General features: G+C 41.4%; 1 protein-coding gene across 3 annotated transcripts in view; it reads left to right on the forward strand.

Moving 5' to 3' along the window:
* The window catches only part of spdya (speedy/RINGO cell cycle regulator family member A), a 51,109-nt gene that overhangs the window by 11,054 nt on the left and 16,935 nt on the right, over nucleotides 1-23,120 (forward strand). For all 3 annotated transcript variants that reach the window (XM_072551371.1, XM_072551373.1, XM_072551372.1), the window contains exons 2-5: nucleotides 2,559-2,806; nucleotides 5,074-5,132; nucleotides 7,172-7,257; nucleotides 16,673-16,844. In XM_072551371.1, the coding sequence (XP_072407472.1) occupies nucleotides 2,572-2,806; nucleotides 5,074-5,132; nucleotides 7,172-7,257; nucleotides 16,673-16,844 (552 nt within the window). In that variant the 5' untranslated portion in view covers nucleotides 2,559-2,571. The remainder of the gene's footprint in view (nucleotides 1-2,558; nucleotides 2,807-5,073; nucleotides 5,133-7,171; nucleotides 7,258-16,672; nucleotides 16,845-23,120) is intronic.

Genomic DNA, 23,120 nt, shown 5'->3' on the forward strand with positions numbered 1-23,120 from the left:
GTATGTGGAAGAAGGGCTTATGCCCGAAACGTCGATTCTCCTGCTCCTTGGATGCTGCCTGACCTACTGCGCTTTTCCAGCAACACATTTTTCAGCTCTAATCTCCAGCATCTGCAGTCCTCACTTTCTCCTTTTTATGTGGAAAGACAAGGACTGATTAGGGATAGTCAACATAGCTTTGTGCATGGGAAATCATGTCTCACAAACGTGATTGAGTTTTTTGAAGAAGTAACAAAGAAGATTGATGAGGGCAGAGTGGTAGATGTGATCAATATGGACTTCAGTAAGGCGTTCAACAAGGTTCCCCATGGGAGACTAATTAGCAAGGTTAGATCTCGCGGAATACAGGAAAAACTAGCCATTCGGATACAGAACTGGCTCAAAGGTAGAAGACCGAGGGTAGTGGTGGAGGGTTGTTTTTCACACTGGTGGCTTGTGACCAGTGGAGTGCCACAAGGATCGGTGCCTGGTCCACTACGTTTTGTCATTTACATAAATGATTTGGATGCGAGCATAAGAGGTACAGTTAGTAAGTTTGCAGATTACACCAGAATTGGAGGTGTAGTGGACAGCGAAGAAGGTTACCTCAAATTACAACAGGATCTTGACCAGGTGGGCCAATGGGCTGAGAAGTGGCAGATGGAGTTTAATTTAGATAAATGCGAGGTGCTGCGTTTTGGGAAGGCAAATCTTAGCAGGACTTATACACTTAATGGTAAGGTCCTAGCGAGTGTTGCTGAACAGAGAGACCTTGGAGTGCAGGTTCATAGCTCCTTGAAAGTGGAGTCGCAGGTGGATAGGATAGTGAAGGTGTTTAGTATGCTTTCCTTTATTGGTCAGAGTATTGAGTACAGGAGTTGGGAGGTCATGTTGCGGCTGTACATGACATTGGTTAGGCCACTGTTGGAATATTGTGTGCAGTTCTGGTCTCCTTCCTATCAGGAAGATGTTGTGAAACTTGAAAGGGTTCAGAAAAGATTTACAAGGATGTTGCTAGTGTTGGAGGATTTGAGCTGTAGGGAGAGGATGAACTGGCTGGGGCTGTTTTCTCTGCAGCATCAGAATGTGACCTTATACAGATTTACAAAATCATAAGAGGCATGGATAGGATAAATAGATAAAGTCTTCCAGAACTAAAGGGCATAGGTTTAGGATTAGAGGGGAAACATATAAAAGAGACCTAAGGGGCAACATTTTCAACAGCGGGTGGTACAACTGCTAAATTTAAAAGGTATTTGGATGGGCATATGAATAGGAAAGGTTTGGAGAGATATGGGCCGGGTGCTGACAGGTCGGAAGGAGGGAGGGGGTTGAAGGAGGGGGGAGGGAAGGAAGGAGGAAGGAAGGGGTGGGGGGGGAAGGGTGGCATGGACAGTTGGACTGAAGGGTCTGTTTCCATGCTGTACATCTCTATGACTCTAAATTGGTGAGATTGTTTGTTTGAAATATGATGTTCTTGCATTTGCCTTCATGAATCCACAAGAAGAAAACTAAAATGCTTTGCATTTTAGTCATTCATATTTAAATTATTTTTAACTGCCAAATAATTTGTATAAATGTCTCCCTTTCTAGATATTATCTAATTAACCTATTCAGCAATTTTATTACATACTTCTGGATCAGGTCAGATTTGAAACCAGGCCTTCTGGCTTCTTTCAGATTTTTAACCTATTTTCTAATCAACCTGCTCAGTGATGTTACTACACGGGCGGCACGGTGGCACAGTGATTAGCACTGCTGCGTCACAGCGCCAGAGACCCGGGTTCAATTCCCGCCTCAGGCGACTGACTGTGGAGTTTGCACGTTCTCCCCGTGTCTGCGTGGTTTTCCCCCGGGTGCTCCTGTTTCCTACCACAGTCCAAAGATGTGCAGGCCAGGTGAATTGGCCATGCTAAATTGCCCGTAGTGTTAGGTAAGGGGTAAATGTAGGGGTATGGGTGGGTTGCGCTTCGGCGGGGCGGTGTGGACTTGTTGGGCCGAAGGGCCTGTTTCCACACTAATCTAATCTAATCTACACATTTCTGAAGCAGGTTGGACTTAAATCTGCAACTCTGGAGGGGCATTTTAACACTTCTGGACCAATTTAGAGCTTTAAGACAAAAGTATATACCCTGCTACTGGGATGTCCAGTTCAGTACTACTCCTTGAAGCAGAGGCCTAGGTTTGACTTGCACTTACTCCAGAGACTTATAAAATCATGTAGCACCGAAACAGGACTTTCGGCCCAACTCGTGCATGACAACCAGGTTTCCTAAACTGAACTAGTCCTATTTGCCTGTATTTGGGTCATATCCTTCTAAACCTTTCCTATCAATGTACCTGTCCAAATGTATTTTAAATGTTGTATTTGTACCTGCCTCTGCCACTTACTTACATATATGCGATAACATCTCTGAACAGATTAATTAGAAAGTGTCTACCTCCAGCTATTCCATTTGGCAACTTGACTGAGAATGTAGCCTTACTCTATAAATTCTCATGTCATTAATTGGGAGTCATGTTGTTAGTCAGCTAATTGATCCTCAGTCCAATAATCCTTCATATTGTATATGGTTTAGTTTTTAGAATATTATGAGGAACAACCAATTGCACTGCCAGACGCCACCCTCAATTACTGTCCGGATGAAACATGTGGGATCAAGATCAAGCCAGCAAAGGAAAAGGACAAAGTTAAAGCAGTCATGTGTACAAAAAGCTCAGAAAATGCATGGAAAGAATCCTAATGTTATTTCAAAATCCAAGCATATGAGAGGACCTTGTCTCATTATTCAGCGGCAAGAAATGGCGGCTTTCTTCAAACTATTTGGTATGTACTAAAGACCAGAAGAATATCATACTCAGTAGAATAATTTATGAGGGAAAAAAAGCACTTTGGAGTATAAATTCTTTGCATGCAGCCAGCAGTCTGGGTGAAAGCTGCACTCAAAATTAGGCTTGTTCTCTGAATTAAATTAGTTGCTCCAGTTACCACCCAAACCTATCTGTCATACTGCAGAATGTAAAGTCTATAATGAATCACTACAATTGGGCAACATTTTGGAATTTAGTTATCATTTTCTTGCATTATAAAATATTCCATATTACAATTGGAATAGTGCCAAGATTCAGATGCTTTTCCAGCCACCTGACTGGGTAAACAGAGCTTTGATTTAAAATTTCATCCAAAAGATGGCACTTATAATAGTACAGTATTCACTCAATACTGTACTTGAGTATTAGTTTGATTGTTTGTTTGTGCTGAAGTCTTGAAATGGGTTATGGCTTCCTTCTGAGGCAAACATGCTATGAACTGTCTCACAAGTTGCATTAGTGTAGAGTTACCAGTTTCTTTTAAATTAAGTAGTCTGTCTAAATTATTTAAAATACTTTTAACTCTGCCCACTTAATGTGTAAAAGAAAAGCTTAATTCTCAAAATCCCATTGAAGGCTCATACACAGGTGCAAGTAACAGAAATTCACCATGCTAATTAATTTGGTCTGGGGACCTTGGCTTGGCCATTGTTATGGGCAGAATTGATCCCAGCAAGCTTTTTAAACCAGCCTGTTGGATCATAAAAACTTGATCTATGCAAAACTTAATTTGTGCTTGAAATTTAACAGATTTTTGCACTGAATTGATATTTGCAAATTGCACTTGGAAAAACCATGGCAGATTAGCAGAAGGGGTAGTTTGCCAATCTTGCCAATAGGCACATAATAATATGAGAATGGGAGATTGCCTCTTTCCAGATTTACACCACTATTTTCAATACCTTTTTGAGCATAGAGTCATTGAATCACTACAGTGCAAAAAGAGACCATTTGGCCCATTGGGTCTGTACCAATCCTCTGAAGAGCCAGACCCAGCCCCACACTATTCCTATTTCACATTTACCGTAGTTAACATACTCAGCCTGCATATCCCTTGATATTATGGGACAATTTAGCATGGTCAATCAACCTATTCTGCACGTCATTGGAATATGGGAGGAAATGGCAGCATGTGCTGTGGAATCTTGCTGACTACACCAGAAATTTAACAAGCACTTAGGAGATCCAAAATGATGAAATTACTATTTTGTTTTGCATTGGCATCAAGATATTACAATGAAGAGAATTTAAGGTAAAAAAAAGGAGGTATTTACTGTATACAGATAAGTTCTTGATTGCTAATGAGATCAAGTTTACAGGGAGTAACTAGGAGAATAGGGTTGAAAAGCTTAATAGCCATGATTTGAATGCGCAGCAGACTTTATGGGCCTAATTTCTGTTGTTGTGACTTATGGTCTTACGGACTTGTGGTTAACATTAGGTTGAGAAATCCCTTGTCTCTCTGCTCTTTCTTCCCATTAACTATCCTCTCTGCAAAGACAGAGCCTACCAGGGAGGGTTTATTCAAATCCTCAGTTGCCCTCCTTCACCATTGAGCTCCCCTGTTCAGCACTCTCCTTCACCATTGTCACCTGCCTCTGAATGTTCCAGTACACCAGGTTCCACTTTAAAATGCAACCATCTTGTGTACTGCAACTATTCCTGAGTCAGTGAAGTATGCATTTTTACCACTCCTTAGGTAAAGAAAAGAGATCCTCTAAATTTTTAATATTTGTTTTGAGACTGGTTTAAAATTTCTACTTGTCATTGCATATTGTTAAGAGTTTTTGTTGTTAATTTTGTTCTGGATTATCTTGAATTACAATAATTTGTAAGCAATAAGGGCATCAAAGGTAGAAGAGCACTTATGCTAGTTCAGCTGAACAGACTGATGTTTGGACAATTTATTTAATGATTATTTAAAAAGACAAGCAGGACTGCTATTTCTGTGTGGGAAGACTAAGAATTAAAACTATAAACTTATTCAACAGAATCTTGCAGCCAGCAAACTTTACAGTGATTGACATAACAATTTATGGGTCACACCTATCCCATAATCTGTTGGGGAGGCAAATAGATGGTATCAAAACTAATTGATTCAACATTCGAATGCCTAATCCTTTAAATATATTCATAACAATTAAATAATAATGTTTAATATATTTACACACGAAAAATTTTGTTTATAGCATTAAATTTTGTTTTGCTTTTTGTGCTTCACAGATGATGACTTAATACAAGACTTCCTGTGGATGGATTGTTGCTGTAAGGTCTCTGACAAGGTACAGCATTTATAATCCTTGATCAATCCAATCTCATTCTTGAAGTTGGAATCATAAAGTGGGATTATGCTGCATAATCATTTCTGCATATGTTTAGTGCAGTAAAAGGTAAATCTAGAGCAGATATCAAAATATTCCCCTCTCACCGAACAATCAACAATTAGAATTGACTTCCAGATAAGAGTATTGGTTATGCAAATCCAAGATCATTTGAAGAAACAGTTACATACTGAAATGGGCAGTGTAGTGTTTTTCTTCATGAATGTGAATTTAAATGGACTAAATTATATTCCTCATCTGAATTATATTGTACATCAGTATTGTGGCATCATAGAGTCATAGATGTATAGCATGGAAACAAACCCTTCAGTCCAACCTGTCCATGCCGACTAGATATTCCAACCCAAGCTAGTCCCAACTTCCAGCACCCGGCCCATATCCCTCCAAACCCTTCCTATTCATATACCATCCAAATACCTCTTAAATGTTGCAATTGTACCAGCCTCCACCATTTCCTCTGGCAGTTCATTCCAAACACACACCACCCTCTGTGTGAATAGGTTGCCCCTTAGGTCTCTTTTATATCTTTCACTGTCACCCTAAACCTATGCCCTCTAGTTCTGGACTCCCCAGCCCCAGGGAAAAGACTTTGTCTATTTACCCTATCCATGTCCCTCATAATTTTGTAAACCTCTATAAGGTCACCCCTTAGCCTTCGACGCTCCAGGGAAAACAGCCCCAGCCTGTTCAGCGTCTCCCTATTGCTCAAATCCTCCAACCCTGGCAACATCCTTGTAAATCTTTTCTGAACCCTTTCATGTTTCACAACATCTTTCTGATAGGAAGGAGACCAGGATTGCATGCAATATTCCAACAGTTGCCTAACTAATGTCCTGTACAGCCGCAACATGACCTCAATACTCTGATCAATAAAAGAAAGCATACCAAACGCCTTCACTATCCTATCTACCTGTGACTCCACTTTCAATGAGCTATGAACCTGCACTCCAAAGTCTCTTTGTTCAGCAACACTCCCTAGGACCTTACCATTAAGTGTATAAGTCCTGCTAAGATTTGCTTTCCCAAAATGCAGCACCTTGCGTTTATCTGAATTAAACTCCATCTGCCACTTCTCAGCCCATTGGCCCATCTGGTCAAGATCCTGTTGTAATCTGAAGTAACACTCTTTGCTGTCCACTACACTTCCAATTTTGGTGTCATCTGCAAACTTACTAACTGTACCTCTAATGCTCGCATCCAAATCATTTTTGTAAATGACAAAAAGTGGAGGACCCAGCACCGATCCTTGTGGCACTCCAGTGGTCACAGGCCTCCAGTCTGAAAAACAACCCTCCACCACCACCCTTGACTTCTACCTTTGAACCAGTTCTGTATCCGAATGGCTAGTTCTCCCTGTATTCTATGAGATCTAATCAGCCTCTCATGGGGAACCTTGTGGAACGCCTTCCTGAAGTCCATATCGATCACATCTGCTGCTCTGCCCTCATCAATTCTCTTTGTTACTACTTCAAAAGACTCAATCAAGTTTGAGAGACATGATTTCCCATGCACAAAGCCATGTTGACTATCCCGAATCAGTCCTTGACTTTCCAAATACATGTACATCCTGTCCCTCAGGATTCCCTCCAACAACTTGCCCACCACCGACGTCAGGCTCACTGATCTGTAGTTCCCTGGCTTGTCCTTACCACTGAAGTTAAAGGTTGAATCTGGGAGAAGCAAGATCACCTCCAGGACTTTGCTACATTTTCAGACCTGGGAATTTTGTAAAAAAAAGTTTTCCATTTTTCTTATCACATTACTTATTTTTTAGCAATAGCTTTTCAGGAAGTGAAGCATTGCATTGCTGCATTTGTCATTGTTCTCAGTGCCATTAAAACAAAGCCCTCCTTTAGTGAGAGTTGACTCCAGAGATGCCAGGGTGTAATAATCGAACTGTAGACGTATTAGTGTGTTTTAATTGTGTATATTGTGTTTAATTTTTATGAATAATAATGCATATGTTTTAACTTTCTCAGTATCTTTTAGCAATGACCTTTGTTTATTTCAAGAGAGCTGGTTTTGAAATAAGCGAACAAACGAGAATGAATTTCTTTGTTGCTTTGTAAGTATAGCTGCGTTTTTTCCCTGCATATAATAGGCCTTATTTATTTGAGTCTAAAATAAAAATAAATGTATTGAGGATTTGGTTTAACATTTTGATTATATGGCACGATACCCTGTCAAAATGTCTGAGTACTGTTCCACAAAGAAAAAGAGCAATAGACAATTAATCTTTAGTTTATAGCAATGTATTCATGAGGAAGGAATGGTGGATGAGACATTGTGATTTCTTTGTGATATAGCAAATACTACTTGGGATCTTTATCATCTAATAGGTACAATATACTTCTGTTTAACACCTTAACATAAAACCTAGAAGCAGAGATATGCAATTCAGTCCCTTGGCCTCAACTTGTTTCCTGCTGGCTCTCCGTAACCCTTCAATCCGTTATTAATTAAAAATCTGTCTATCTCCTGCATGAATTTGCTTAATGTCCTGGCATCTACCACACTCTGGGTTAGTGAATTCCTTGATAAAGTATCTTGTCTGATATCTTGCAGAAAAAAACACAAGTAATAAGTTGAGTCCATATCAATCCTTCATAAGTAACCTCGTCCCATTTGCTAGCACTTGGCCCATATCCCCCTAAATTCTTCCTATTCATATACCCATCCAGATGCCATTTAAACAACAATTGTACCAGCCTGTACCACTTTCAGTGGTAGCTCAGTCCATACATGCACCACCCTTTTGCGTCCCTTTTAAATCTTTCCCCTCTCACCCTAAACTTATGCCCTCTAGGTTTGGGCTACCCACAACCCAGGGAAAAGACCTTGTATATTTACCATATTCATGTCCCTTCTAACTTTTTAAACCTATAAGGTCACCCTTCAGTCTCCAACACTTCCAGAGAAAACACCCCCAGCCTATTCAACCTCTCCCTATAGCTCAAACCCTCCAATACTGGCAACATCCTTGGGAATCTTTGTTGAACTCTTTCAAGTTCACAACATCTTTCCTAAAGGAGGTAGACCAGAATTACACACAATATTCCAAAAGTGGTCCTGGAAGAAATGATTCAAGTAATTAAATTAAAGCTGTGCTGATTGGAATTTTGAAAATTATTTTCACAGGTAGAATTTTCAATATGTCAAATAAAATTTTGTATACCCCTATTTCTCATTGAAAATGTTAAAATGCTTTCAACTTTTATAATGATGCTTACAAAATCAAAATATATACATTACATACATAAACGAAAAACACCTCTGTAAGTATCTGCTGATTTTGTCCTTCTTGCATATTGCTGTCTGTGTTCTGACTAGTATTCATTGAGTCCGTATAGTGTGGAAGCAGGCCATTCATTCTGTTGAGTCCGTTTCAATCCTCCAAAGAGCATCCCACCAAGACCAACCCCATCACTGGCATCCTGAAATTCCCATGGCTAATCCACCTAGCCTGCACATTCCTGGATAATATGGGCAATTTAGTATGGCCAATAAACCTAACCTGCATATCTTTGGACTGTAGGCAGAAACTAGAGCACCCAGAAGAAACTCACGCAGACACGAGGGAGAATATATAAGCTCCACACAGTCACCCGAGGGTGGAATCGAATCTGGGTCCCTGGCGCTATGAGGCAGCAGTGCTAATTACTAAGCCACAATGCTGCCCATACTCAGGATCCCGTATTCAGGATGCCTCCACTAAATGCATCTTCTCCTCTGCCTTCTGGCACCTTCCCATGCAATTGCAGGTGTGACATTTGCCCCTTTACGTCCTCCAATCTAGTCTATTGCATTCAGGCTAACAATACAATATTAGTAAGTGCAAGTGCAGGCTGGCTCACTGCTTTTCAAAACATCTCTGCTCTGTCCATAAGAATGGCCCCCAGCTTTCCAATTGCTTACTGTTTCAATTCACCATTTCATTCTCATGTTGATATTTCTGCTGTGGTATTCCAGTGGAGCCCAATGAAAGTTGCAGGAAGAACACCTCATTTTCCATTTGGGCAAAGTGCAGCCTAAGTTTTCCACTTGTGTTCTTTGCAGCCTAGAGCACTCAACGTTGAGGTCAACAATATTGTTTTGATGCCCCCCCAGAGTTTTGTTTGTATAGTAGAGCTGCCCTAAGTTTTGTTACTAAATCCTACTCTTCATCTATATTTCTCTTCTACTGCCATTAGTGCACTCTTTTGGATTTTGCTGGATCTTACTGATTGCAGCTGCTGACCTTTTTATACAACACAGAAACAATCACGTTTCCAGACCTCTGAATTCTGAAGAAGAGTCATATTGGATTTGAAACTTCAACTCTTCCTTTCTCTATAAATGCTGTCAGTCCTGCTGAGTTTTTCTGACACTTTTGTTATTGATTTTTAAAAAAATTTTGGTGTCACTAGCATCAGCAACCAAAGATTTGGTTCTGGAATGCCCTCCATAAGATATTGATTGCTGTATCCGAAATGGCCAGGTAGTGAAAAATAAAACATGAGAATACAGTAACTGTTGCACATTTTATAAACATTTATTTATTGAGAGACACGTTACAAACATACATTCAAAATCCAATAGACCCAGTTTCATTTACATCTCCTATGTATGTAAATAGGAGCAAAGATGACTCCCCGCCCCCGTTAATACCCATCACCTGAATATAATTAATGTGCAATTAGCATCCAGCACTCATTGCATCTTACCTCCTATAAGATCCTTCCAAAAATTTATTAATCTGAAAAAACATTCGGTCAGGAGTTGGGAGGTCATGTTGTGGCTGTACAGGACATTAGTTGAGCCACTTTTGGAAAATTGCCTGCAATTCTGGTCTCCTTCCTATCGGAAGGATGTTGTGAAACTTGAAAGGATTCAGAAAAAATTTACAAGAATGTTGCCAGGGTTGGAGGATTTGAGATATAGGGAGAGGCTGAATTGGCTGTGTCTGTTTTCTCTGGAGCATTGGAGGCTGAGGAGTGACCTTATAGAAGTTTATAAAATCATGAGGAGTATGGAAACGATAAACAGATAAGGTCTTTTCTCTAGGGTAGGGAATCATGAACTAGAGGGCATAGGTTTAGGGTGAGAGGGAAAAGATATATAAGAGACCTAAGGGGCAACATTTTCACACAGAGGGTGGTGCATGTATGGAATGAAATTTCAGAGGAAGTGGTGGAGGCTGCTACCATTACAGCATTTAAAAGGCATCTGGGTGGGTATATGAATAGGAAGGGTTTAGAGGGATATGGGACAAGCGCTGGCAAATGGGACTAGATTAGGTTAGAATATCTGGTCAGCATAGACAAGTTGGACCGAAGGGTCTCTTTCTGTGCTGTACATCTCTATGACTAAGACTCTATCTCTTTGACCTTAGCAGATGTAATGTCAAATTTTGTTTAATAATATTTCTGTGAAGTGCCATAATACGTTTTACTATATTAGCATTGACTAGGTACTATTGATATAAATGCATTACTCTGTGTTGATACTGTTGTGGTTATGAGAAGTTTTTTTTTCTAAAAGTGGACATTATATTTCTCCCCTTTTAATGTGTAATTTTGAGCCAGTTTTGATCTTTATGTTTTCTACTAACTTTTTCAACTCACCATCTCACATAAACATCTATTCCATTCTCTTTCAAAGCTTGCTTAAGGCATCTTAAAATGCCTCTTTGCTATTCAGCTCACTTACTCTGTTTGCAGACAAGTTCCATATTCTAACAACTCGATTAAAGAAATTTAAATTAGTGACAGAATTTTCTTCTGTTTCTTCATGCCAAGCACTATTGTACCCAAGAATGAACCTAAACCCGAAGCTGTGTAGATTAGATTAGATTCCCCACAGTGTGGAAACAGGCCATTTTGGCCCAACAAGTCCAAACCGACCCTTCGAAGAGTCACCCATGCAGACCCATTTCCCTCTGACTAATGAACATAACACTATGGGCAATTTAGCATGGCCAATTCACCTGATCTGTGCATCTTTGGACTGTGGGAGGAAACCAGAGCACCCAGAGAAAACCCATGCAGACACGAAGAGAATATGCAAACTCCACAGAGACAGTCGCCCGAGGCTGGAATCGAACCCGGGTCCCTGGTGCATGAGGCAGCTGTGCTAACCACTGAGCCACCGTGACGCCCCACCCCACTGTGTTGTTGGTAAACGGGGCATCCCTTGGGTAACACAGCATCTAAAAGACAAATAAATCCAACAACTGCCAAAATTTACTGAGACTGAAAGATACACATTAAATATTAATCCATGAAAGACAGAAAATATTGGACATACACTGCTTAAGGGGTGATACTGGTTAATGTTCAGATGGAGATGATGAAACATTGGAGGAGAAGTAAGTCATTCACTCCATCTGTTCTGCTCCGATATTTGTTGAGTTTGTGGCTAATCCTCAACTCCACTTTCCTACTTTTGCCCATAACTCTTGATTGTGTCACTGATTAAAAATCTGCCAATCTCAGTCTTTAATATCTTTAATAACCCAGCGTCAATAACCCTCTGCTGTAAAGAATTCCACAGGTTCACTGCCTCAGAAGAAATTCCTCCACATCTCTGATTTAAAATGGTGACTGTTTTATTCTGAGAGTATGCCCTTTGGTCTTAGACCCTACCACATGGAAAGACAAACATACTGCATCTGCCCTTTCAGGTCCCCTGAGAATGTATTGTTTTAATAAGAATACTTCTCATTCTTCCAAACTGTTTTGACTGCAAGCTACTCAACCTTTCCTTTAAAGACTATATCCATGATCAGCCCAGTGAACCTCCTCTGGAGTGCTTACAATGCCAGCATATCTTTCCTTGGATAAGGGGACTAAACTGTTCACAGTATTCCAGCTGTAGTCTGACTAGTACCTTGTATCGTTTTAGCAAAAGCTCCCTACTCTTGTATTTCATTCTCTTTGAAATAAAGGCTAAAATTCCATTTGCTATTCCTGTTACCTGCTGAGCTGGATACTAACTCTTTGTGATTCATGGATAAGAACACACAAATTCCTCTGTACAATAGTTTTCCTCAAACTTTCTCCATTTATTCCTCTATTCTTCCACATTTTCCCACATTGTATTTCATCTAGGTCTCACAATTTGTTTATTTCCCTCTGTATATACTGTGTCATTCTCACCACTTGCCTTCCCACCCATGCTCGAGGAGGCTGACTTAAATTCCACTTTGTGAAAGGCAAATCACTTCAAGTGAAAATGACTGAAGAATGAGAATGGAAGAATTTAGCAGCAAAGTTGAATGAATCTAAAGCTTTCACACTTCTGTATATGTCACCTTGAACATAACATAATTGAGATCAAGTGTAAGGAAGATCATATAATAAAAAGACTAAAAGTGGCTTTTCGCAGAAGACAATCCGAGCATTTTGATAGGTGCATTCTCTATGGCAGCACATCTACCAATTGGTTGACAAATTGAATCCAATCAGCACTCTCCTCATAGAACATAGAACATAGAACATAGAACAATACAGCACAGAACAGGCCCTTCGGCCCACGATGTTGTGCCGAACTTCTATCCTAGATTAAGCACCCATCCATGTACCTATCCAAATGCCGCTTAAAGGTCGCCAATGAATCTGACTCTACCACTCCCACGGGCAGCGCATTCCATGCCCCCACCACTCTCTGGGTGAAGAACCCACCCCTGACATCTCCCCTATACCTTCCACCCTTCACCTTAAATTTATGTCCCCTTGTAACACTCTGTTGTACCCGGGGAAAAAGTTTCTGACTGTCTACTCTATCTATTCCTCTGATCATCTTATAAACCTCTATCAAGTCACCCCTCATCCTTCGCCGTTCCAACGAGAAAAGGCCGAGAACTCTCAACCTATCCTCGTACGACCTACTCTCCATTCCAGGCAACATCCTGGTAAATCTTCTCTGCACCCTCTCCAAAGCTTCCACATCTTTCCTAAAGTGAGGCGACCAGAACTGCACACAGTACTCCAAATGTGGCCTAACCAAAGTCCTGTACAGCTGCAACATCACCTCACGACTCTTGAATTCAATCCCTCTGCTAATGAACGATAATACTCCATAGGCCTTCTTACAAACTCTATCCACCTGAGTGGCAACCTTCAAAGATCTATGTACATAGACCCCAAGATCCCTCTGTTCCTCCACCTGACCAAGAACCCTACCATTAACCCTGTATTCCGCATTCTTATTTGTTCTTCCAAAATGGACAACTTCACACTTGGCAGGGTTGAACTCCATCTGCCACTCCTCAGCCCAGCTCTGCATCATATCTAAGTCCCTCTGCAGCCGACAACAGCCCTCCTCACTGTCCACAACTCCACCTATCTTTGTATCATCTGCAAATTTACTGACCCACCCTTCGACTCCCTCCTCTAAGTCATTAATAAAAATTACAAACAGCAGAGGACCCAGAACTGATCCCTGCGGAACTCCACTTGTAACTGGACTCCATGCTGAATATTTACCATCTACTACCACTCTCTGACTTCGACCGGTTAGCCAGTTTTCTATCCAATTGGCCAAATTTCCCTCTATCCCATGCCTCCTGACTTTCCGCATAAGCCTACCATGGGGAACCTTATCAAATGCCTTACTAAAATCCATGTACACTACATCCACTGCTCTACCCTCATCCACATGCTTGGTCACCTCCTCGAAGAATTCAATAAGACTTGTAAGGCAAGACCTACCCTTCACAAATCCGTGCTGGCTGTCCCTAATCAAGCAGTGCCGTTCCAGATACTCGTAAATCCTATCCCTCAGTACCCTTTCCATTACTTTGCCTACCACAGAAGTAAGACTAACTGGCCTGTAATTCCCGGGGTTATCCCTATTCCCTTTTTTGAACAGGGGCACAACATTCGCTACTCTCCAGTCCCCTGGTACCACCCCCGTTGCCAGTGAAGACGAGAAGATCATTGCCAACGGTACTGCAATTTCCTCTCTTGCTTCCCACATAATCCTAGGATATATCCCGTCAGGCCCGGGGGACTTGTCTATCCTCAAGTTGTTCAAAATGTCCAACACATCTTCCTTCCTAACAGATATCTCTTCTAGCTTATCAGTCCGTTTCACACTCTCCTCTTCAACAATACAGTCCCTCTCATTCGTAAATACTGAAGAGAAGTACTTGTTCAAGACCTCTCCTATCTCTTCCGACTCAATACACAGTCTCCCACCACTGTCCTTGATCGGACCTACCCTCGTTCTCGTCATTCTCAGGTTTCTCACATATGCATAGAATGCCTTGGGGTTATCCTTGATCCTATCCGCCAGGGATTTTTCATGCCCTCTCTTAGCTCTCCTAATCCCTTTCTTCAGGTCCCTTCTGGCTATCCTGTATCCCTCCACTGCTCTGTCTGAACCTTGTTTCCTCAACCTTATGTAAGCCTCCTTCTTCCTCTTTACTAGACATTCAACCTCCCTCGTCAACCAAGGCTCCCTCACACGACCATTTCTTTCCTGCCTGATCGGTACATACATATCAAGGACACGTCGTATCTGCTCCTTGAAAAAGTCCCACATTTCCACCACATCCTTCCCTGACAGCCTATGCTCCCAACGTATGCTCCTCAAATCCTGTCTTACAGCATCGTAATTTCCCTTCCCCCAATTGTAGAAACTTCCTTGTTGTGCGCACCTATCTCTCTCCATAACCAAGGTGAAAGTCACAGAATTGTGGTCGCCATCACCAAAATGTTCACCCACTAACAAGCCCACCACTTGTCCCGGTTCGTTACCGAGTACCAAATCCAATATGGCCTCCCCTCTGGTTGGACAATCTACATACTGCGTTAGAAAAGCTTCCTGGACACACTGCACAAACACCGCCCCATCCAATCTACTTGATCTAAAGAGCTTCCAATCAATATTTGGGAAGTTGAAGTCGCCCATGACTACGACCCTGTGGCTTCTGCACCTTTCCAAAATCTGTTTCCCAATCTGTTTCTCCACATCTCTGCTGCTATTGGGGGGCCTATAATAAACACCCAACAAGGTGACTGCACCTTTCCTATTTCTGACTTCAGCCCATACTACCTCCAGAGGCAGATCCCCCTCAAACTTCCTTTCTGCAGCCGTTATACCATTTCTAATTAGCAATGCCACCCCCCCTCCTTTTTTTACCACCCTCCCTAATCTTACTGAAACATCTGTACCCAGGAACCTCCAACAGCCATTCCTGTCCCTCATCTATCCATGTTTCCGTGATGGCTACAACATCGTAGTCCCAGGTACCGATCCATGCCTTAAGTTCACCCACCTTATTTCTGATACTCCTTGCATTGAAGTATACGCACTTGAGCCCATCTCTGTGTCTGTAAGTAGTCCCTGTCAGTGCTACCTTCTCCACAGCCTCCCTACAGTCTTGGACATCCTGACACACAGCTAGCTTACTTGCTGGACTACAAGTCCGGATCCCATCCCCCTGCCAAATTAGTTTAAACCCCCCCGAAGAGTGCTAGCAAACCTACCCCCCAGGATATTGGTGCCCTTCTGGTTCAGGTGCAACCCGTCCTGTTTATACAGGTCCCACCTTCCCCAGAATGCAGTCCAATTGTCCAAATATCTGAAGCCCTCCCTCCTACACCATCCTTGCAGCCACGTGTTCAACTGCACTCTCTCCCTATTCTTTGCCTCTCTGTCACGTGGCACCGGCAACAACCCAGAGATGACGACTCTGTCTGTCCTAGCTTTTAGCTTCCAGCCTAACTCCTTGAGCTCTTGAATGACCTCCCCACCCCTCTTCCTACCTATGTCGTTGGTGCCAATGTGTACCACGACTTCTGGCTGCACACCCTCCCCCTTAAGGATTCTGAAGACACGGTCCGAGACGTCTCGGACCCTAGCACCTGGGAGGCAACAAACCATCCGAGAGTCTCGCCCATGTCCACAGAACCGCCTGTCCGTCCCTCTAACTAGAGAGTCCCCTATAACTAGCGCTCTCCTCTTCTCCCCCTTTCCCTTCTGAATCTCAGAGCCACAGACCCCTTCACTGCAGCTTACACCTGCAAGGCTGTCCCCCCCAACAGTTTCCAAAGCTGCATACTTATTTTTAAGGGGAACGACCACAGGGGAACCCTGCACTGCCTGTTTCTTCCCCTTCCCACCTCTAACTGTTACCCAGCTACCTCTGTTCTCTGGCGTAACTATGTCCCTGTAGCTTCTATCGATCACCCTCTCAGCCTCTCGAATAATCCTCAGCTCATCCAGTTCCAGTTCCAGTTCCCTAACTCGTTCATCGTCCTCGCCGATCATGTACATGTTTCTTCCCTTTAAATTTGCATTTTTGTGAATTGTTGTTAAGCAATATTTTGCTGTGTTCTGAAAACAGTTTATTATTGAGTGCCTCTGGGAACACTAACGTGTTTTCCTTATCAAAACCTAATGTAATCAAGGAAAATTAGGATCAGATCATTTTATACATGATGACTCTACTTTGCATCATGCATATTTGAAAATGTTTCTGCCCATTTTTTTAGATACTTAGCTAATACCATGGAGGAGGATGAAGAGGAATACAAGTATGAAATTTTCCCATGGGCTCTTGGAAAAAAGTGGAAGAAATTATTTCCAGATTTCTTAAAGCAACGAGATCAGCTTTGGGCAAAAATCAGCTTTAGGGCAGCTGTGAGCAAACGCTGTTGTGAGGAGGTAAGAATAACCACATTAATATCCATTATATCACTGTAATTAGTAACTTCTGTGTAATTCATAATGTAAAATAACCTGATTAGGTATTCTTTTTGCTGCGCAAAAGTCAGAGTAACCACATGGTCAGAGGTGAGAAAGACTGAGACAGAGTGAATAATTGGAAATTCAACATAGTGGGAGAATGACATTCTTTTATTAAGGGTAACTTACAGAAATAAAATTCCTCAGAGCGAGATGTATATGGGAGAGAAAGTAAGTTGCAGATTGAGACATTACCTCCACTAAAACCAACAGCAGCATGACATTACAATTGTAAGGAAAGCAGCTAATTATATGAAACCTTACAATGGGAGTCAGAGAGGCAGCAGGATCTGCTAGACAGCAGCTCAGAGCAGGAAGCTATATTCGGGGTAAGAAGCTGAACCCCTACACCACTTACCTTGGGAGCCAGAGAGTCCGCTCATGCTGAGTTTGAAACAGACTGAGAAAACAAAGTGGCATCACAGAAAATCCGTAAATTAATTGGTTGGCTATAAATTGTGTAAATTAGAGATAAAGCATTTTTAATTAAGTAACTCTGTTTAAATTTAACTGAGAAAAGTAGAGCTTATATCAGAAGGTAGTATAAGTGACAAAGGGAAGTTAAGTTGAGACTTGAAACAAGACTGTTCAAGACTTAAGGCAAGGACTTTACATTACAGCAAGAGTGTTTGGAGTGAAATATGGTCACTAGCGTAATTAATATTCCTTAAAGGGAGTAACTAACAAGCTTAACTTGAAGTGAAGCCATGGCAGCAGAACTCACATGGTCCCTGCTGCACTATGTGGGAACTCAGCCACTTCCAGGGTCCTGGGGCAAATGTGTTCAGGAAGTTTGTCCAGCTTCAGTTGCGGCTAACTTCATTTTGGAAATGGAGCTGTGGCTGGACTCAGTGTGGAGTACCTGCAATACTGAGAATATCGTGGCTAGCAAGATGTGAGGTAATCACGTGGCAGGGAAAGACTAAGTAGGCAGAAAGAGTATCGGTGATCACCAGGCAGAGTAGCGAAAGGCAGGCAATGCAGGAGTCCCCTGTAGCTGTGCCATCTGTAATAGGTATGCTATGTTGGATACTGTTAGGAGGGACAACTTGTCAGATAACAATAGAAGTCATGTCCATAGTACTGTTGGTGTCTCTAGTGCACAAGTAGGGATGAAGAATGGCAGGGCTGTAGTGATAGAGTATTCAGTTGTAGGGGGAACAGGAAGATATTTCTGTGAATGCAGAAGAGACTCCAGAATGTTATGTTGCCTCCCTGATGCCAGGTCAGAGATGGCTGTAAGTAGCCACTGGGCATTCTGACGAGGGAGACTTAATAGCCAGTGGATGTGGTACCTTCTGGTACAGATGATATAGGTTTTTTTAAAAAAAGGGACAAAATCCTACAAGCAGAAGGTATGGACGTCATAGTGTAAAATCAGAGTTGCAAACAGTGCCACATACTAGTGCGAGTAGAAATAATAGAAGATACCAGATGAATACATGCCTGGAAAAATGGCATAGAAGGGAAAAATTCAGATTCCTGGAACATTGTACTGGTTCCACCTTCCCAGAACCAACGCCAACAAGACAGGTTGCATCTGAATAGGACAGTGATTAATGTCCTCCAGGGAAACAAAAGTCTGGAAATCACAACAGGTGGTCAACATCAGTGGAGGGAGAGCAAGCTAACGATTCAAATCTAGATAATGCTTCATCAAAGCTGATGTGAATTGTGGAGAAAGCAGAATTTATGTAATAGTGTGGGGATGGAGTGCTGGGGGAGAAAGGGTGTTACTTCTGCAGATTGTGATCAAAATGTGAGAATGACAGAACAATGGTGTGTCCAGCTGCCAAATTGGAAAGAACAGACAGTCCCACTGGGGTTGGGGAGTGGAGAGAGACTGCAACAGGTAAAGCTAGAAGAAAAGGGAGTGAATTCACAATCTGAAGGTGTTGAACTCAATATTAAGTCCAGAAGATTGTAAAGTGCCTAGTTTGAAGGTGAGGTATTGTAATTCGCTGGTGCATCGCAGCAGAAAGTGGGCATGTGAGCAGAATGCTGTGTTAAAATGAGCGGCTATGGGAAGGTTGGGGACATGCTTACACAGGAACTGGAGGTGTTCTGCAAAGTGCTCGTCCAGTCTGTGTTTGTTTTTTTCCAATGTAGCGTAGGCCACATTGGGTGCAGTGAATGCAGTAGACCAGATTGGCAGAGGTACAGATGAAATGCTGCTACACCTTGAAAAACTGTTTAGGTCCTTGGACGGTGAGCTGGGAAAAGGTGAAGGGACATGTGTTGCACCTTCTGCAGTTACATGGGAAGGGGAGTGGTGTTGGTAGCCATTGAGGAATGGACTAATGTATCTTGGAGGGAATGGTCTCTCCAAAATGCAGGCCGACAGAGTGAAGGGAAGATGTGTTTAGTGGTGGTGTTCTGCTGGTGTTGTCTGAAATGGCGGAAGATAATCCTTTGAGTGCAGAAACTGGTGAGATGAAAAGTGAGGATGAGGGAGACCCAATCGCGCCATGATGTCGAATCCAAAACAAAGGTCCTGAATCTAAATAAAGGAAACTGAGGGTTTGGGTACAATTTGACAAAGATGGTTTCAGGAATCTTATGAAGAGGGTTGATAGTAAATGGACAGAGAAAAATATGAATTACAACAATTATTCATTCCTGTCTGATGTAAAAATGAAGAGAAAAATGGCTCTACTGTGGCTTACAAAGTAAATTAGAGGAAGTTTAGATCCAAAGAGGAGACATATAAAATTGCAAGAATAAAAATAGTGAGCCTAAGGATTTGGAGCAAAAGAGGATAAAAAACTTCATTAAGAAGCATATGAGAGTTAGGGTGAGGGAACATCAAAATTGACTATGAAAGCTTTTATAAGCATATGAAGGGAAAAAGATGTTAAGCTTACGGTCAGAATCCAGGGAAATTATAATAGAGAACCAAGAAATGGCAGAAGAATTAAACATGTACTTTGCTTCTGTCTTCAAAAAAAAGAGAGCACAAGTAACCTTCCAGAAATATTAGAGAACCAAGGGTCTGGTGAGAGGGCAGAATTGAAGGAAATCTGTATTAGTAAGACCATAATACAAAGGAAATTAATATTGTTAAAAACTGACCATTCATCAGGATATGATGATCTACATCCCAGAGTATTAAACAAAGTGGTTCTGAAAATATTAGATGCATTGGGTAATCATCTTGCAAAATTCGATAGACTCTGGACCAGTTTCTAAAAATTGGAGGGTGACAGTTGTTACCCCAAAATTTATATTAAAAAAGGAGGGAAAGTAAATAGAATTACAGATCAGTAGTGGGGAAAATATTATTATAAAATATCTGATAATAGGCATTTGGAAACCATTAAAGGGATTGGTCAAAACCAGCAAGGATTTATGAAAGGCAAATCATACTTCACAAATCGACATAAGGTTTTTTTTGAGGATATAAATTGTAGAATAGATAAAGGAGAACTAGTGCATGTGGTATATTTTGATTTTCAGAAGGCTTTTGGTCAGATGTTAGTCAGCAAAATTAAAGCATGTGGGATAAAGGGTAATATATTAGTTTGCATTGAGAGATAATAGGCAGACAGGAAACAGAGTGGGAATAATTGGGTCTTTTTCTGGGTGGCTGACTAGTGGTGTATCCTAAGAATCAGTGCTTGGGCCCCAATTATTAATAGCAAATAAAACTGTACTGCTCCCAGTGCAATATTTCCCAGTTCACTGATCACACAAAACTGGACAGAGATGTGAGGAGGTTCCAAGGAATCTTCAAGGTGATGTGGACAAAACATAGGAGATACTGTACAAAGTGGAAAACCGTGAAGTTATACAGTTCATTGTTTTTAAAAAAGAGAGTATTATTTAATTGGTGATATATTGGGATATGTGCTTTATAAAAGGATCTAGGTCCTTGTACACCAGTCATTGAAAGTAGACAGGCAGATACAACAAGCAATTAGAAATGCAAATGGTCTTGCCTTCAATGCAAGTTCAGAAGCAGGGATAAAATAAATAACAATGGATGCTGGAAACCAACAAAAACAGAAATTGCTAGAAAAACTCAGCAGGTCTAGCAGCATCTGTGCAGAGAAAGCAGCATTAATGTTTCAAGTCGAGTGACGCTTCTTCAGAATTTAGAACTGTTATGATGAAGAATCATTTGGACTCAAAATGTTAATGCTGTTTTCTCATAAGAAGGCTTGACTTACTGCAGTTAAACAGGGCCTTAGTGAGACCAAATCTGGTGTATTTCAATCTCCCTACCTAAGAAAGGACACACTTGCCATACAGGGAGTGCAGCAAAAATTCACTTTGCTGATATTGAGGATGGCAGCTATCCTGGTCCTTTGTCCCAAACAAATGTACCTAGTTTTCTATCTAAATTAAGACCACCAGACTAACAACTTCTGGGATAAAAGCATTGTTGAGAAAACAATCTCTTAACACACCTAATTGCGCAACATGTTTTGTTTAAGTACTTTGCATGTTGAAATGTTGAACATGCTCTTTTCATTTCTTGTCAGGAGCATTAATTTATGTCCGTAGCTCTTAGTGGGCGGTACAGTGGCTCAGTGGTTTGCACTGCTGCCTCACAACACTAGGGACCCAGGTTTGACTCCAGTCAGGTTGCTGTCTGTGTGGAGTTTGCAAATTCTCCCCATGTCTGTGTGGGTTTCCTCCGGGTACTTCAGTTTCCTCCCACAGTCCAAAGGTGTGCAGGATAGGTGGATTGGCCATGCTAAATTGCCATAGAATCCAGGGATATGCAGGCTAGATGGGTTAGTCATGGGAACTGCAGAGTTACAGAAGTAGGGTAGGCAGGGGTGTTGGGTCTGGGTGGGATGCTGTTCAGAGGGTTGATGTAGACTCGACTGGCCGAAGGAAACCTACACTGTAGGAATTCTATGACAAATTCATATCCAAAATCATACTTCTGTAGGAGTTTATGAGGAACAGAGAAGAGGACTATCACAGGGAAGTATCTCTTCGCAACCAGTTGCTTTCCAGCATTGTCTGCGTTCTTCAAGAGGGTCATCCACCCTACATAAAGCTCTTGTTGGATCAAATCTGAGCAATCTGTTAGATTCTGGGCATCACAGAATGTAGACTGTGAAAGTATATGGCACAGAAAGCCAGAACAATTCATTGGCTAAAAGGGTTAAGTCATGAGGGAACCTGCATATATTAGATTTGCCATTCTTCCACAAGTAGAGAAAATTATTAGGTGATGTAACTACAATTAGTAAGCTGATTAGAGGATTTGATATTATAGATTGTGGTGTCCCTGCTGATGTTAATACTGGACAGATCAGATCCCAGAGAGAAACCTAGCTTGATAGACAATTGCTTTATTTTCATTCTTGTTTACTGTGGAGTTCAATCACTGAACACCATCATGAGTCTGCTAACATGCTTTTAACAAAAGAACAGAAATGTTTATGCACAAAAAAATACCAGAACTAGTGCAACAATCTCTTTACAAACATCAAAGACCGATTCATCCCCTTTACTCCTCTTATGGATAATCATACGGCTGCCTTAATTTATACAGAAAACTATGTACGTTTGTTTGGGACAAGGGACCAGGATAGCTTGTGTGTGTTCAAATCATTTCTAATCATTTTCTTATTTTGATGTTCTCAATTCAATGGGAATTTTTACAACCTGTAATAGATTACTTACTTTCAGTGTAATTTTATTTAGTCTCATCCAAGTACTATCTCCAACTTTATTGAGCCAAAGGGCTTGTTCTGTGCTGTACTTTCTAAATTCTGGTTTGGCTGTTAACACCTACAGTCCATGAAAGAAAAAAAATTACAACATTTCCATAACATTTAAACTCCTGGAGAGGTACAGCATGGAAACACACGCTTTGATCCAACTCATCCATGCAGATCAGATGTCCTAACTTAATCTAGTCCCATTTGTCAGCATTTGGCCCATATCCTTCTAAATGTTTCCTATTCATATACACATCCAAATGTCTTTTAAATGTTGTAGTTGTGCCGGCCTTCACAATTTCCTCTGGCAGCTCATTCCATATATACACTACCCTCTGCATGAAAATGTTGCCCCTTAGGTCCCTTCTAAATTTTTCCCCTCTCACCCGAAATCTATGCCCTCTTGTTCTGGACTCCCCCAGCCCAGGTAAAAGACTTTGTCTATTTACCCTATCCATGTCCCTCATGATTTTACAAACCTACCCAGATAAACATGTCGGATACCTTTATTTTA

The sequence above is a fragment of the Chiloscyllium punctatum genome, chromosome 3 (genome assembly GCF_047496795.1).
Source record: "Chiloscyllium punctatum isolate Juve2018m chromosome 3, sChiPun1.3, whole genome shotgun sequence".
Lineage (NCBI taxonomy): Eukaryota > Metazoa > Chordata > Chondrichthyes > Orectolobiformes > Hemiscylliidae > Chiloscyllium > Chiloscyllium punctatum.